Source organism: Eumetopias jubatus, unplaced genomic scaffold (assembly GCF_037043125.1).
Source record: "Eumetopias jubatus isolate StellerSeaLion01/CBP00866 unplaced genomic scaffold, mEumJub1_p1.0 scaffold_7, whole genome shotgun sequence".
Classification (NCBI taxonomy): domain Eukaryota; kingdom Metazoa; phylum Chordata; class Mammalia; order Carnivora; family Otariidae; genus Eumetopias; species Eumetopias jubatus.
In genome coordinates this window covers 98,094,227-98,110,713 of record NW_028274813.1, presented here as the reverse complement: position 1 = coordinate 98,110,713, position 16,487 = coordinate 98,094,227, and the positions used below count along the sequence as shown (strand labels likewise).

The 16,487-nt window shown below is 37.1% G+C and overlaps 1 protein-coding gene across 5 annotated transcripts in view; it reads right to left on the bottom strand.

Annotated features, from left to right (window-relative positions):
- Positions 1 to 16,487, bottom strand: part of TCF12 (transcription factor 12) — a 373,959-nt gene that overhangs the window by 8,226 nt on the left and 349,246 nt on the right. For 3 of the 5 annotated variants that reach the window (XM_028100191.2, XM_028100193.2, XM_028100195.2), the window contains 3 exons: positions 11,564 to 11,678; positions 10,382 to 10,544; positions 5,683 to 5,915 (listed from right to left, as the gene is read on the bottom strand). In XM_028100191.2, the coding sequence (XP_027955992.1) occupies positions 5,683 to 5,915; positions 10,382 to 10,544; positions 11,564 to 11,678 (511 nt within the window). The remainder of the gene's footprint in view (positions 1 to 5,682; positions 5,916 to 10,381; positions 10,545 to 11,563; positions 11,679 to 16,487) is intronic. The other 2 variants (XM_028100192.2, XM_028100194.2) reach the window with 1 other exon arrangement.

The window sequence follows — 16,487 nt, the reverse complement described above, 5'->3', positions numbered from 1 at the left end:
AAAGAGAGCATAAATTAACATGTTAAATCCAAAGAGGAGAAAGTGAGATTTGAAAGTTTTCCAATTGAAACAGGTTCACATTTATCTCATAAAAAACACTGCTCTTAGCTAACTATGACCCTGTGTCACACAAGGATTTAGCAGGCACGATCAGAATAGCTAGAGAGGACCAGAGCCAAAAACTCAAGTTAGGCAACATCTTGCAAGATTTCTACGGTTAGTCAGACAAAGAACACTCAGGGCTATAAGAACCAAGAGAATAAGCTCTAGAAAATGTGAAGTGAGCTTTGATCCAAAAGAGGCAGATGCTAGTGTTGTCTTTTAATACCTTCTGGTGTGTGTGAGCAGCCCATGGCAAATGTATTAAGTAGCCAGAAGGCCTGATGTACAGGTGAGCAGACATTACCTGCAGGACATGAAAAGTGATTGTCTTTCCCACATTTCAATTACAGTAATTCTATTACTGACTTTGGGTATGTAATTGAGGACTTGGCTCTCTTAAAATACCATCTTCTCAATGTATCTAAAACTTAAATTTTGGGGTGCCTGGGTGACTCAGTTGTTAAGCATCTGCCTTCAGCTAAGGTCATGATCCCGGGGTCCTGGGATCGAGCCCCACATTGGGCTCCCTACTCAGCGGGAAGCCTGCTTCTTCCTCTCCCACTCCCCCTGCTTGTGTTCCTTCTCTTGCTGTGTCTCTGTCAAATAAATAAAATCTTTAAAAAAAAATAAAGCTCAAATTTTGGCTAACTGCATAGTCACTTCTTACATTATTATGACTAGATAAATATTTGTTATAATAACTATGGGGACATACTTGCAAGTCAAGAATTTTACATTGTTTCCTTGCTCGTATGACTGTTTTTCCTGAAGTTAATAGTTGCCTTGCTTTTCATTTGCTAGTAGTGCTGATTTTGTCCCCGATCCATGCTTCAGTAGATCTAACAAATGCCTATCAACATTCCCCCCCTGCCCCCAAATCTCGAACATACCATCATTTCATCTATTAATTCCATTTTCTTACCCTGGAAAGAAAATTGGGAAAAATCCCTTTCTTTCTTCTGCAGCTAGCCAACTTTTTTTTTTTTAATTTTTTTTCTTTTAAAGATTTTATTTATTTATTTGAGAGAGAGAATGAGAGAGAGAGAGAGAGAGCACATGAGAGAGGGGGAGGGTCAGAGGGAGAAGCAGACTCCCTGCCAAGCAGGGAACCCGATGCGGGACTCGATCCCAGGACTCCAGGATCATGACCTGAGCCGAAGGCAGTCGCTTAACCAACTGAGCCACCCAGGCGCCCTGCAGCTAGCCAACTTCTATTTTTTTTTTTAAGATTTTATTTATTTTAGAGAGAGACAGAGCACAAGCAGGGGGAAGGGCAAAGGGAGAAGCAGACTCCCCACTCAGCGGGGAGCTTGATCCCAGGACCCTGAGATCACAACCTGAGCTGAAGTCACAAGCTTAACCGAATGAGCCACACAGGTGCCCCACCATCTTCTAATTTCAATGTGTAGGCACACTGGTTTTCTAGGCCTACTAGATCTTGTCATGAGATTTCCTTTTGATGCTCTCTTGTGTTAGAGTCTTTGTTTCTTGGATCATATACCTTTGTCTTTATTGATTATGTCCTTATTTGGCTAAAGCATACGTTCCAGAAGCTTTCTGAGAACATGTATGTAGGAGGTAAAAAAAATTTTTTTTTTTTTAAGATTTTATTCATTTATTTGACAGAGAGAGACAGTGAGAGAGGGAACACAAGCAGGGGGAGTGGGAGAGGGAGAAGCAGGCTTCCCGCTGAGCAGAGAGCCCGATGTGGGGCTCGATCCCCGGACCCTGGGATCATGACCTGAGCCGGAGGCAGATGCTTAATGACTGAGCCACCCAGGCACCCCTAGGAGGTAAAATTTTAAAGTCTTTGCATATCCAAAATATCTTTATTCTATCTTCACCCTCTGATTAATGGTTTGGGGAGATGTAGACTTCTAGGTTAAAAATGATTTTTTCCTTAGAATTTTGAAGTCACTGCCCTACTATCTCCTGGAATCCAGCATTATTTGTCTAGAAGTCTGATGATATTTTGATGAGGGGTCCAATTTTTTCACAGCAGACAAACCTATGGTTAATCTTCCTGTTTTCAGGTAATGCCTTCTCCAATATTAGCACCTCCAAAGAATAGGGCCTTTTGGGGGAAGCCTGCTTCTTTCTCTCCCACTCCCCCTGCTTGTGTTCTGGAGTTTTGTGAGACAAAATGATCTACTTCTTGTTGGTATTCCTCCCTGCCCCACTTAATTTCTTCTGTCTAAATAAGTCAATTACCATACTCTGTCTACTTTCCATCTTACATACATATTTTGCTCTCTGATTTGGATATTACAATCTTTTCTCCCATCTGTCCTTGTGGATTAATACTATTTTTAATCATTTCAGTGAAGATTTAGTAAGGAGTATTATCAATGACTATGCTAAGACTACTATGTATTACTGTATCACTGCAACTAAATTAAAATCTCCTAAGGGTAGGGTCTGGAAATTTGGGAAAAGGAAAAGCCTCAGGTGATTCTGGGACCAGCCAGATTTGGGAACCACTGTCTTAGCTCATTTATCTTCAAACTTACTAAAAGACCAGGAAACTAAAATCCTAATAGTTCTATTGTCCCTAAATTATTACTGGAAGAGAAGTAAGCTGATTGAGCGGACCTGTGAAACTTTGAGGAGGAAATGTCTGACCACTAATCTAATCGTTAGTAAAGGTGAGAGTAGAAACTTCAAAGTAATATGTAAAATCTATTGAGGATTAGTAAAATTGTAATGTTGACATTATAGTTGTCATAAAGGAAAGGTTTAAATTGGCAATGGCAGGGATCAAGTAGAATTTGGTATGTGAAGTACCAAGGCACAAAAAGTGCTCTGGCAAAATCTGAGGCTCAGAAGGGAAGCCACTCCTGCTCTTCTCCAGAATACACTGCTGGTTGCCCTCCTGATATAGACACTTGTCCAGGGATGACAGGTTGTGGATAGCCAGATACAGTCTTGAAGCACTATCCCAAACCAGAAGGTGTGGAGAAAGAGTGCAGGGAATGCCCAAAGTAGTCATGTAAACAAAATGTACCTCTTTATAGAAACTGCTGGGCCCAGGGACTGCTGGGTAGAACCCTTGTAGGAATGAAAAGGCTCTCAGATGTAAACAGGTTATTCAAATAACTCAAAACTGCTGGAGGTAATGCCCAGAGAAGACAGTGGTCATACTAACCTCTAAAGGTGCTGCCATAGCAAGGCAGAGGTATGTGGGCTGCATGAAGGGTTCTAAATCCTCTTTGACAAACAGCCATCAGAGTGCCTTTCAAGAAGGATCTTGAATGAATCCCAAGGCTTTTACATTAAAGACATAAAATAAAAGCTCTGGGCTTTGAAGCCCAGAGTCTGAGGATGGGAGGAAGGTAAGCTTTTATGAATATGAAAGCAGCCCTTAACTGAAGTTACAGTCAGTGTATTTTAAATTCTGTTCAAACTCTAATCAGTCAATGGCTCCTTATATAGAGCTTTCCAGAACTCCACAAAAAAGTCAGTACCCCTTAACAGTGACCAGAAAGTTATCAGGCAGTTGGATGAGCTTAGCTGTTACATCTTCTCTCAGACTCAGCTTTTCTGTCCTAGCTACTTACATGGAACCACTACAAAGTAAAATCTTACAAGTGATTGAATAAAATCCACCCAGGAATGGTGGCATTTACAACTTTTTTCAAACACAGAGGTATTTCTCATTTTGATGACTTAGATCTGAGAGTAGGTACCTCTGATCTTAAACGAAATGTTTTTAAAAACAAATGACTCGAGGGCACCTGGGTGGCTCAGTTGGTTAAGCGACTGCCTTCGGCTCAGGTCATGATCCCGGAGTCCCGGGATCGAGTCCCACATCGGGCTCCTTGCTCAGTAAGGGAGCCTGCTTCTCCCTCTGACCCTCCCCCCTCTCATGTACTCTCTCTCTCTCATTCTCTCTCTCTCAAATAAATAAATACATCTTTAAAAAAAAAAAAAACAAATGACTCGTATTCTAGCTTTAATAAACAGTGGGAAGGAAAGCTGTACAGGAATAAGTTCTGGCACCACTGCTGTTCAGGTAGTGACAAGAGTCTTGACAACAAATGGCTGGGGAGAGTAAGGGCAGAAAATATCTTGGGTACGCAGAGCAGAAGGATGAATGTACTGGGACCAATAAACACAGGTGCCTCACTACCTTCAGAGTGAGATAAAAGGTGTTAGACACATGGAAAAAAAAAAAAAACTTTGATGAAGTGACAGCAGATACTGAAGGTTCAAGGAACCACTGATCCTACCACAGATGAGCGGGCAACAATCAGACTGTATGAGCATCCCAAGGGAGTCTCCACATTCTTGAAAATCAGGTTTCATTAACATTTACCCTTTACAGATATTCCAAGGGCCTTAATAGGAGCAAGTATCTGGTTTTAATGGTGGATTGGTTATGCATGAAATAATCTATTCATCATTCTTATTTAAATATACTGGAGGGAAGTGGATGGATCAATTCATGACTATGGTTAAGTTTTTCTGAAAGTGTATTCAAGTTCTCTAAACTCTAGTTTCCTTAGATAGAGTGTTCTTTCTGTGACCAATGCTGAGGATCCATGGTTACAGTTGTTATTCTTTTTTCTTTTCTAACTTTCTTTAAATAAAATCCCATATAAACATCCACTAAATAAGAAAGAGTTGTTCTTAATGAAGAGAAGGTAGAGGTAGGGTTTGGAATCCAAGGGCACATCTATAATTCTTTGCAAAAAGACTTAGGATAAAACATTCATAACTCTAGATTAGAAGACAATGAGGTATATGAAAAAAATCAAGCTGAATGGTAAAAACTTTCAGTGGCAAGAAGCTTGTATTGATTGGTAAGATAGGGTCTAGCATATAGGTGACTGGGACAGGAGGTGTGTAATAAATACTTGTTCAAAAAATGAAGTTTCAAAGCTTCTTCAATATTCCATCAAATTTCTTGAAAGATAAAACAGCTGGGACACTTGTCTGAGTCAGCAGTGGATAAGCCTGTAATAAACTATACTTCTGCCCTGAGAAACACACAAGCATGTCAGTGCATATTAGGCCAAGAAGTTCATGGCATTCCTGATCAGGGATCAATAAATAAGCCCTGAGACCATATTGACCTGGGTATAAAGAACATCCATATGAAGTAAAGCCAGGAGGGGCCAGGATCAGGCATCCTATTAATCAGCAAGGCCATTTTAATAGATGGTCCAGGGTAAAGCAGGCAAGAAATTCCATACAGAGAACGGGGAAGACAGGAAGGAGCAGGGAGGAGAACAGGTCTGGGCAGGTTAATTCAACAGTGTGGGAAACCAGACTTAACAAGAACAAGAACAAAGGGGCAAAAACACTAATGCTGAGCAGCAAGCAGAGGCTGGCTATTCTCTGCAACATTTCAAAGGACTGTGCTCTACTGGTTTGTGGGAAGGATCAAGCCTACAGATATTGACGAATATTATGAGACAGAGGTGAGAGAACTACAGAGAAAACTTGATCCAGATGATGCAGTGGTAGAAGTACTAGATGAACTTAACAAACAACTTCCCAAGCAGAAGAGCAAGTGGAAAAAGAAATGTCTGCCCACCTAAGCCAGAATAGTTATGTATCTTTGTTGAACCTACTTACCTCTGACTTGCTGTTCTAGACTAAGGATGACTGCCACGGCCTGATGAAGAATAAGGAGTTTTGTTTGGGGTTTTTCACTCTTTAAATGGAGCTGACACATTCGACCAAGCTCTTTGAATGCCTCGTTAATATCCCTCACACGTAAACGTTCTCTAGCGTTGTTAGCCATCCGCCTTTCTTTCTCCCTTTCTATCTTCTGTTCTGGGTTCAAATCCTCATCTTCATTAGTACTGCTAGAAAACAAAGTAACAACAATATCTATTAAGTACCTATAAAATAAGATATGCTCATTGTATAAAATTATAAAGATGGAAATGAAAATTACCCATAAATTTTACCAAATAGTAGTAATAGTTACACTTAACATGATTATATATATCTTTCCAGTCTTTCTTTAATGCACATATATATATATGTAGTTGAAATTATATCACATACATTTTCAAAAAATTTTTTTCTTTCTTTCTTTCTTTCTTTAGAGGGCAAACACATGTATAAGTGGAGAGAGGGGCAGAGAGAGAATCCCAAGCAGACTCCACACTGAACGTGGAGCCAGATGATGCAGGGCTTGATCTCACAACCCTGAGATCATGACCTGAGTTGAAATTAAGATTCATACACTCAACCGAGTTACCCAGGCACCCCACCACATACATTTTTAAATGTATTTTCCATTGCACATTCAGCATAAACACTTCTCCATAATAGTGTAACTCTTTAGAAACATAATTTGAATGACTACATAATATTCTAGTGCCTTGCTACTCAGAATGTGATCAGTAGCATCAGCATTACTGGGAGCGTGTTAAAAACACAGACTCAAGTTCTATTGCAAGTCTATTGAATTGGAAGCTACATTTTAGCAAGATCCCTGGCTGGTTCATATGTACATTAAGGTTTGAGAAGCACTGTCCTAGTACACTAATGTATTATAATTTGCTTAACCTGTGCTCCTAAACACGTTACTAAGAAGGAGGAAGAAAAGCTTAAGACACAGAATGAGAGAAGTATCTCAGAAAATGACTACTTTTTGTTTCAGAGAGAAGTATCATCACTGGTGATGATTCTAAAACATAAGTTATGGGGTGCCTGGGTGGCTCAGTCTGTTGGGCGTCTGCCCTTGGCTCAGGTCATGGTCTCGGGCTCCCTGCTCAGTGGGGAGTCTGCTTCTCCCTCTCCCTCTGCTCTCTCTCGTTTTCTCTCTCATGTGCATGCTTGCAGTCTCTAATAAATAAAATCTTAAAAAAAAACATGAATCAACTGGAACAATTTTTTTGAAGGACAAATTGACAAAATGAACCCAAAGCCTTAAAATGTTCATTACGTCTTGATCAGCAATTCCAACTTTAGAAATTCATCCTAAGGATATAATTAGAGATGTACATAGGAATTTATGTAAAAAAGTTGATCACAGAATTATTTACTTTAGCAACTAATGGGGAGTCCAATAATAGGACACAGGTTAAATAAATCACAGTACATCCAGACAACTGTCTACTATGTAGTCTCTAAAAATTAAGCTGCAGATTATGCTAATAAGTAAAAGATGTCAGACACAAGACTACATACTATGATTTACATGAACCTCTAGAAAAGACAAAGCTCTAGTAATGGAAAAGCAGATGAATGGCTCCCAGGGGATGGAAGAAGAGTACTGATTACCAAGGGGCATAAGGAAACTTTTTGGGGTGGTAGAAACATTCTATATTATTAATGTTGTGGTTATAAAACCATATACATTTGTCCAAGGACAAAAACTGTACACTTAAAATTGGTGTACTTTATTCTATGTGAATTAAACCTCAATAAAGCCGGCTAAAAACAAAGGAAAAACCATTTGAGAAAATTTAGGGACAGATGAAAATACTAAAAATACACTGTTATATGAGAAAAGTTGATATTATAAAACATATCCAGTTTAATTCCAATTTAAACTATATTTATGGGATATCTATTCCTTAAAAAGTAAACAGTAGTTAATTCTTGATAGTTCAGTTTGTGATTTTTGTATTCTTTTCTGTATTTTCTAAATTTCTGTAATGAAAACAGATTAAGTAATCAGAAAAAGAAAACATTTGAGGGAGATGATTTGGAATAACTTTTAGAAAATTCTATTTATATTTCAGAAATAAATGAGCAGAGTCTCCCAGAACCCTGAAATAATATGCACAAATAGATGTTTCCTCTGCTCCAATAAACTTGAGTACTGTAATAAAGATTAAGTACAGATTTTTACTAGCTAATTGTCCAGAATTACATAAAAATATTCTTTTATAATAGAATCACTAGCTCTTTTACTTCAAAGGAAACTTTTTTTTTAAAGATTTTATTTATTTGAGAGAGAGAGAGAATGAGAGATAGAGAGCACAAGAGGGAAGAGGGTCAGAGGGAGAAGCAGACTCCCTGCTGAGCAGGGAGCCCGATGCAGGACTCGATCCCAAGACTCCAGGATCATGACCTGAGCCGAAGGCAGTCGCTTAACCAACTGAGCCACCCAGGCGCCCTCAAAGGAAAATTTACAGATCATCTAGCTCAAAGGTTTCCAGATGTGGCCACCCATCAGAATCTTCAGGGGTACTTGAAAAATACAGGTTTCAAAGGTCTCACTACCGGAGATGCTGATTTAGTGAGCTTGGGATGGGGCCAAGACAACCTGTATTTCTAAAATGTTTCAGGATTTTGTGCATTAGGGCTGAGAACTACTGCTAGATCCAGAGAAGTCAGTGACTATCCTAGGATCACCCAGCTAATTAGTGGCAGTGTAATGACAAGGACCCAGGTAAGTGTTCCATGGAAGTAAGGCTACACCACATACCTAAAATTATCATCATTGTAACAGTAACTATAGTACTTCACTGGGTATTTACTGCATGCAAAAGAGTGTGCAAAGGGCTTTATATGCATCATTTTCAGTCTATTTCCATAAGAATCCTATAATAGAAAGTCTCTTTTTAGAGAGAAAAAAAAACAAACCTAAAGTTCAGAGTTTCAATAAATTGTCCAGGGTCACTTGGCAAGTATGTGATGGAGTCATAATTCAATCCCAGGTTAACTTTATTTATCCAAAGACCATGTTATTAACCTATTAACTATCATTAATTACTAAGCATTGCTGTTATTAGTAAACTATTATACTGCCTTCTCAATTTCTGATGACCTATAATAGGGTTCAGTAAACTATGGCCCATGAGCTGGCTCCCTGTTTTCTTACATAAAATTTTATTCAAAGAGCCATGCTCACTTGTTTATGTATTGTCTTTGACTGCTTTTATTATAATGGCAGGGTTGAGTAGTTGCGATGGAGACCCAATGGCCCACAAAACATAAAGTAGCTACTGTCTACCCTATACATGGTAAGTTTGCTGAACTTTGACCTATAAGATGAAAAGATGAATAAGAAGGAAAGATACAAATTATTTATCTTAAAATTACATTTGAAAAATTAAACTATTAAAGAATTAAGATGCCTCAAAGGAGTAGTCTCTGGATTCCGTGACCCAGTTTTTACTTCTTCATTCTCCTGTACAACTGAGTACAAGGCATATTAGAATGACAGTATTAAGTGGCACCTGGGTGGCTCAGTCAGTTAAGCATCTGTCTTCAGCTCAGGTCATGATCCCAGGGTCCTAGGCTCCCTGCTCAGTCGGGAGTCTGCTTTTCCCTCCCTTTCTCCCTCCCCCACCCTCAGCTTGTGCTCTCTCTCACTCTGACAGTATTAGAACCTTAAGATTTAATTTTTAAATTAATTTTCAATTTAATTTTTTTAGTTATATCTACCATACTCATTGTGGTCTCCTTTGCACCCTAATTTAATACAAAGAACAATGTTTTAAATATATATATGTGATATATACATATTATTGATGCCAAAAAACAGGATACGCCAAAAATATACCAAACCATCTAAATTTAATGTACAACTAGAAGAAAAGTCTGAGGGAAGAATCTGGAAATCATTCGAAACTAATGTACTGTGTGTCAATATCCATACTGCAAAGCAAGGTCAAGTCTGACTTCTAGAAAACCTTCCTCAACATCAGTCCACCTGCAGTATTTCCTTTTCCATACTTCTCAAATTATTGTTTAAATCAGGAGTTGGCAAACTTCCTCTGTAAAGGGCCCGATAGTAAATATTATCAGCTTTGTGGGCCATCTGGTCTCTGCTGTAACTACCCAAATCTGCCTCGGCACTGGGAAAGCAGCCATAGACCATGTGCAAATGAATGAGGTATGGAATTGTTCCAATAAAACTTTATTTATAAAGATAGGCCATGGGCCATATCTGGCCCATGCGCCATAGTTTGCTAACCTCTGGTTTAAATCATACAATAGAGTTTTACCATAAACATAGTATTAAAAAATATATTCAAATATTTATTGGTAGAATGTATCTAAATGTCTCCAAATGCACGATTTAACTTGTTTTATTTTGTGCTCTAACTGAAGGGAGAGATATAATTCTTCTTTATATGTAGCCCCTAAAATATTGTGGTATAATGGAATACATAATTTTGGAGTCAGCATCATATGCCTCCCTTTTTAAGGATGCTATGAGCACTAAATGAGGTAACATATGAAGTCCCAACACAGTACTAGAACATAGCTGACACTTAATGAATGTATGATACCTTTCAATTTTCCAAGTATTTTCCACCCATGGCAAGTGAGTGAAATGTAATACCTGAACACTAACAAATACCTTGTTCTGCCTCTAGATGAAACCTTGATATCTTTTTGGGAGGATTCATCATCTGATTTCATGTCATCTGATGAAGGAGGTTCATGAAGGTTTTCATCTTTTTCTTTGTTTTCAGTCTTGATTTCTGCTGGAACAACAGTTCCAGACTGACTTTGCAAACCACCTAACAAAGAGGCAAAGAAACATGAATGTTCAGAATTAGAACTAAGACAGTAAAAAGCCTTCTAGATGGTGAATATTTTTATTTATTACAGGACTATGGTGGAAATCTGAAGATGTAGGATAATCTACTATTTACAGCTAGAAAGAAGAGATCCACAAACCTTGGAGAAAATGATTTTTAAAGCAACTATATTTAAAAGAAGAAGTCTGGGGCACCTGGGTGGCTCAGTGGGTTAAGCATTGGACTCCGGGCTCAGCGGGGAGTCTGCTTGAGATTCTCTCTTTCCCCCCTCCCTTGACAATCCTCCTCAAATAAATAAATCTTAAAAAAAAAAAAAAGAAGTCTGACCTTGATTGTCACTCTAATGCTTACTTTAAGGCACTATTTAACAACTGAGTAAGTATGAGAAACTTGATGCAGTTTAGAAACTGACTTCTAAGGTGCTACTAAGGTAAAGGAAATAAGTTTTAACATTTTCCCAGATAAACACAATAAAATGGGTTGCATGGTTAAATAAAACTGGGAAATCTTTACTTTGGTGGTCTTAACATTGGTTATATATTTGTACTTATAAGCTCTGTTATAACATTTGTCAGTTTTTATCAGAACTGTCTCTCCAATTAAATTAAAATCTTCTAAATAAAAGCTACTATCATTTGGAGCTCTCAACATATTCAGAAAAATTCCTCGCTGCCTCTAGGGACCATGAGGGCTCAGTCACGAGGGGAAGTGACTAGGAAAGAGACATGACAGAAGCAGGAGCAGGTAAGATCACCAGTAAATACTTTTTTTTTTGCAGGTGGTTCTATCCATCAATAAGTATCTACAATTGGCCCAGCCAAATGGGGCAATTAGAATCCTAAATATCTACCCTCTATATTCAGTAGCACTGCTGTTTGGAATTGCCCCACCTAAGATGACTTTCGATTCACAGATGTCAATCTGCTTGTAAGAAAGATGACAGTGTTCCAAATGACACCTCTGTATGCATTACTGCTGAAAACCAACAATACAGTTACCTCTGTAATTTTCTTGTGTTTTGTGGTTCAAGTCTGTGCTTGAAGCAGTGACCGTACTAGACAGGACTGAATGATTGCCATTGAGACTGACAGAGTCTTCTCGATGAGTTCCAACCTAAAGTTAAAAAAAAGAAAAGAAAAGAAAAGAAAAGTCAAGACAGTTCAGGGGCAATAATTGTTTAAATTCTTTTAATGGGTTTAATAGAGAAAATGACATCTATCACTCATCTGAATTTAACAACTTTTTTGGGATGCTACTTTTCTGACTTTTGGATTTCAAAAGACTTGATGGTACCACTGCTTTTGAATCAAAATATAAAAAATAAAATTTCAACTTTCAAATTTTATATCCCATAGGTTTTTGTGTGAAGCGAATGAGCTAACAGAGATAAAGCACTCTATAAGCCATAAAGCACTACACATTATAGTATTTATTAATAACCCTACATCAATCAATCTGAAAATCTATTCCATATACATATTCTATATGTATGAATTTGAATTTAACAAAATATTGCTACACTCCAAGTAATAATAGTATTTATCTATACTTTGGTATACCCTTTCCTCACACACATATATAGTGTGTTTTTTCTTCTTCCTCTGCCTCCCTCAAAAATTTTAAAAGAGGAGCAAAAGCAATACAAAATGAAATTAACTTAAAACAAAAGTTCTGCATTGCCAGGCAACAAAAATGACATATATTTTTATTCTGTTTTAATCAAGCTTAACATAAATCACAATTAGCCTAAAATTAGAAGGTAAGGCATGCAAATACCACCAAGTATTTTAGCTATCGCAATATTTTTAGAAAAACTGGTTACAAATGAAGCTTTTTATTAGAACAGTAGCACATGTGCCACCTACAAGATTAAGCCTTTAATTAAAGAGGTTTATTGCTTGGAGTTATATATAAGAATCACTGTTTTTCAACAAATCCTTCAATCCCAGCAAACTCTTTTGCTTTGAATCCCTCTTGAGTAATTAATATAGTTTTTATCTTTCATGACTTTGTATGGATTTTACCCTAAGAGGTATAAATACCCCTATGCAAGTTTATCTTTTGGTTTCCTGTGAGCTAAACAAAAGGCACCAAAGCAAAGTTTCAGGCAACAGGCCATTTGGTACTGGACTTGATTAGAACACATCAGGTCTTTCACCATACTTTTTAAGAAATGTCTGTTCTCCACCCTTATTCTTATTTTTAATGTAGTTTTTCTTTTTAAATTTTTCTGAGGGGGGGTGGCTCAGGAGAGGGGAACAGAGGGAGAGAGAGTGAGAGAGAGAATCTTAAACAGGCTCCATGCCCAGTGTGGAGCCCGACGTGGGGCTCCATCTCTCACGACCCTGAGATCATGACCTGAGCCAAAATCAAGAGTCAGACACTTGACTGATCCATCCAGGCGCCCCTTTAATGTAGTTTTAAAGATTTTATTTATTCATTTGCGAGAGAGACAGAAAGAGAACAAGCAGAGGGAGAGGCAGAAGGAGAGGGAGAAGCAGACTCCCTGCTGAGCAAGGAGCCCGATGTGGGACTCGATCCCAGGACCCTGGGATCATGACCTGAGCCGAAGGCAGACGCTTAACGATTTGATCCACCCAGGCGCCCCCCCTTTAATGTAGTTTTAAAAAACCCACTTAATGTATTCCCTATCTACTTTTAAATTTATTTGAGGATTAGTCATTGCTGAGGATTAGTTGCTTTCTTTGCTTGCTATGAACTACTTAATGATCTAAGGAGGTCAGTTCAAAAATCCCATTTATAAAAATAAATATAGTATAAATACAATATATAGCTGCAAAACCTTTGGGGCTTTAGGAGCCTAAGCCTATTCTAAAGATAAATACCACCAGAACAGTTTTGACTGGCTGAAGAAATCATTGCAGGACAAAGTAAAAGCTAAGATTTCTGTGTTTGTGTTTATAATGTGAACTTAAAAGTTCCTGTGATCTTTGGTAATATGTGCTAAGTTTTGTTCTTACCTAGTATTTTGAGCTATCACACCAAGTAGTTAAAAGAAAATGGCCTTTTAAAACTTAAACTTTTAAACATATGTATATTTACTCTATACTATATGTGTACAACTCATTTTACAGCTCTGTAAGACAATACCATCGAACAGCCAGACTGAATTTCCATCCAAGCGATAAGTGATGGTTCAGCTTCTGAATTCTTCTTTTTATTAGTAAAAACAATTCTTTGATTTTCTGAATCTCAACTAATAAAAATGTTCTATCATTTCCTTTCTGATGAAAGGCCTGGCAGACAAAAGATCATTATTGAAGTAAATCTTAGGGATTTTGCCTTTACCTGAAGGAAAATCAGACAGTTGATCAATTTGTTTTGGGATATAAATGCCAGCAAATATTTTCATCTCTTTGGAATACTACAAACTAAGTATTTTTTTTGGCTCCCCAAAAGAAAAAAAAATTAAACCTTTAAAAAAGGTTTAGACTAGACTCAGACTAGCAAAAAGCTTGAAGTCTGGAGTCTTTCATGTTAATGAAGTTAGCAGGAACTTTTTTTTTTTTTTGGTAACTCGATTCCCTGTACAAATGGCCCTCATATATTTTCTGGAGAATTTGACTTTCACAGTTCTTAAAGTTCTATTTAACCCTTGCTCACACTGGCTCCCATGTCCTCCTTTTAATCTGCAGCTACCCATTCAAATGGCTCTGTCCACAGACACAACAGGTGTATAAACAGTTCTTTGTCTGAGCTCAGAGACTGGGCCAGCCAGATAGGACCCTATGTTTAATTGTTCCTCTCGTTAGCATACAGCTGACAGGCTGCTGCTACTGGGGGAGTAGTGGAGGAAGGAAAACCCCTAGGTCTGCTATGCTCTAAATTTCAATTATTATGAAGAGCCCTATTTCAGAATAAAAGGCCCATCTCATTAAATGACATCATCCTGCATTCTGAATCTTCACAATCTGTGTATGGCCTTACTTTTGTGGGAGCACCCAACAAGGGACCTGTTTTCATTTAATTTGGCCAATAGCTTTAGCATCCACAATAGAAAAATGCTAAATCTAATTAGTTGATGAATAAGAGGTCTTGTGAATTAAGGAGCAGACTGAAAAGTACTCAGTATGAATTCCTCTCTGATTCTGAATTCTATTCTAATAATTTGTTCCATTTGTACTGTTCACTGAATACTAATGATTTAAATTAATCAGTATTAATCTACAGACTGATTAAAGGATCTTTATGTTCTGTGTGTATTTTGTTTTACCTAAAGAGGGGTTTTAAGCTAGAAACTTGGTAGAATATGGCTCCTTTTTAATGATATTGTCATAAATATATAACCTATATGGTTTTCAAACTTAAAAAAGTTGCCATTTGGAACAATTCTGAATTTAAAAAATGGTATCAAATCTCTTAAGAACCACTATAATGTAGTTTTAATGAAAAAAATTAAATTGCCTATTCAGGAAAAAATTGGTTAGAAAAAGAAAAATAGTTAAAAATAAACTCCTTCAAATCATCTGAAGCCTAGACACACAATTTCTATGGCATACAAGCCTATACTAATAAAATTAAATACTGTCTAAATGTAAAGGTTAAAAGAATTGCAAATGTGCTATGTGACAAAAGTGCTGATTTTGAAAAAATATTTCTTTATTTGCCTGTTAGTCTTTAGTAACTTTATCTTACATCTCTTAGAACTATTTTCTAACTGCTTTAGGATTTAGAAAACAGACATAATTTATATTTTTAAATCATTATATAAGAAACTTTAAATCCTACAATTTAACATTATTTATTCTGTCATACAAGAACACCAGACATCTCCAACCACAGCTTAAACAACAAAAACCCAAACAATTAAAAAGAAAAATTAAAAGAAATGGCTGGATTAAATTTCCTTAGTACTTATAACAAAGAAATCAAAAATTTTGTATCATAAATGAGGAACTTTTTAATATTTGCATCAAGTTTCCATTAATACAAAAAGCTTCTAATACAACTAAGTATGAAGTTGAAATCACTGTTAGAGGAAGAAGTACTTTCTGTTAAAGATAAAAGTGATATCATGAGCTATCTCACTGGGCCTCAGTTTTCTAGGTATTACACAACCATAAGCAGATATGACATACAATAACTTTATACTGTTGAGACTTCTTCATAATGCCCAAATAAAATTGACAATTCTAGTCCTTTTCGGTTTTCTACTTAATATCAGTATTTTTTCTTGTTAGCAGTTTATTCCAAGAGTTTATTCTTACACTAAATAAGTGGCAGCAGAACTGAAGTCCAATGCTGACATTTTTTTAAGATTTTATTTATTTATTTGACAGAGAGACACACACAGCGAGAGAGGGAACACAAACAGGGGGAGTGGGAGAGGGAGAAGCAGGCTTCCCGCTGAGCAGGGAGCCTGATGCGGGGCTTGATCCCAGGACTCAGGGATCATGACCTGAGCCGAAGGCAGATGCTTAACGACTGAGCCACCCAGGCGCCCCAATGCTGACATTTTAATAGTTCTAAAAACCCTGATTTTGTGCTTTAAAATTTAAACAGTATACCAATCATATCCTAGTAAGAGTACCTACAAAAAAGTCTTAAGTTTTATATTTGCATTCAGCAAATATGGAGAAATCATCAAAAATATTGAAAGGGAATATGAAATTAAGTAAATGAAAATGTTAACACCATTCAAAAATAAGAGCAAATATTAAGCCTATGCCAGGCTGTCTATACTAATTATATTTTAAGAAGCAGGAATTATCCATTTCTTAAGTTTCTTTTTCTGACATAGTAATCTTTCTAAAAATTTAATTTTTGTGTGTATTAGTTAGATAGCTAAAATAACATTAAAAGCTTTCTGTGGTTGAAGCCTCATTTAATTCTAAACTTTGAGGCTGGTCAACTTCAGTTAAAAGTAACAGTCAAAATTAAATCTTTTGATTTTGGCTCCTA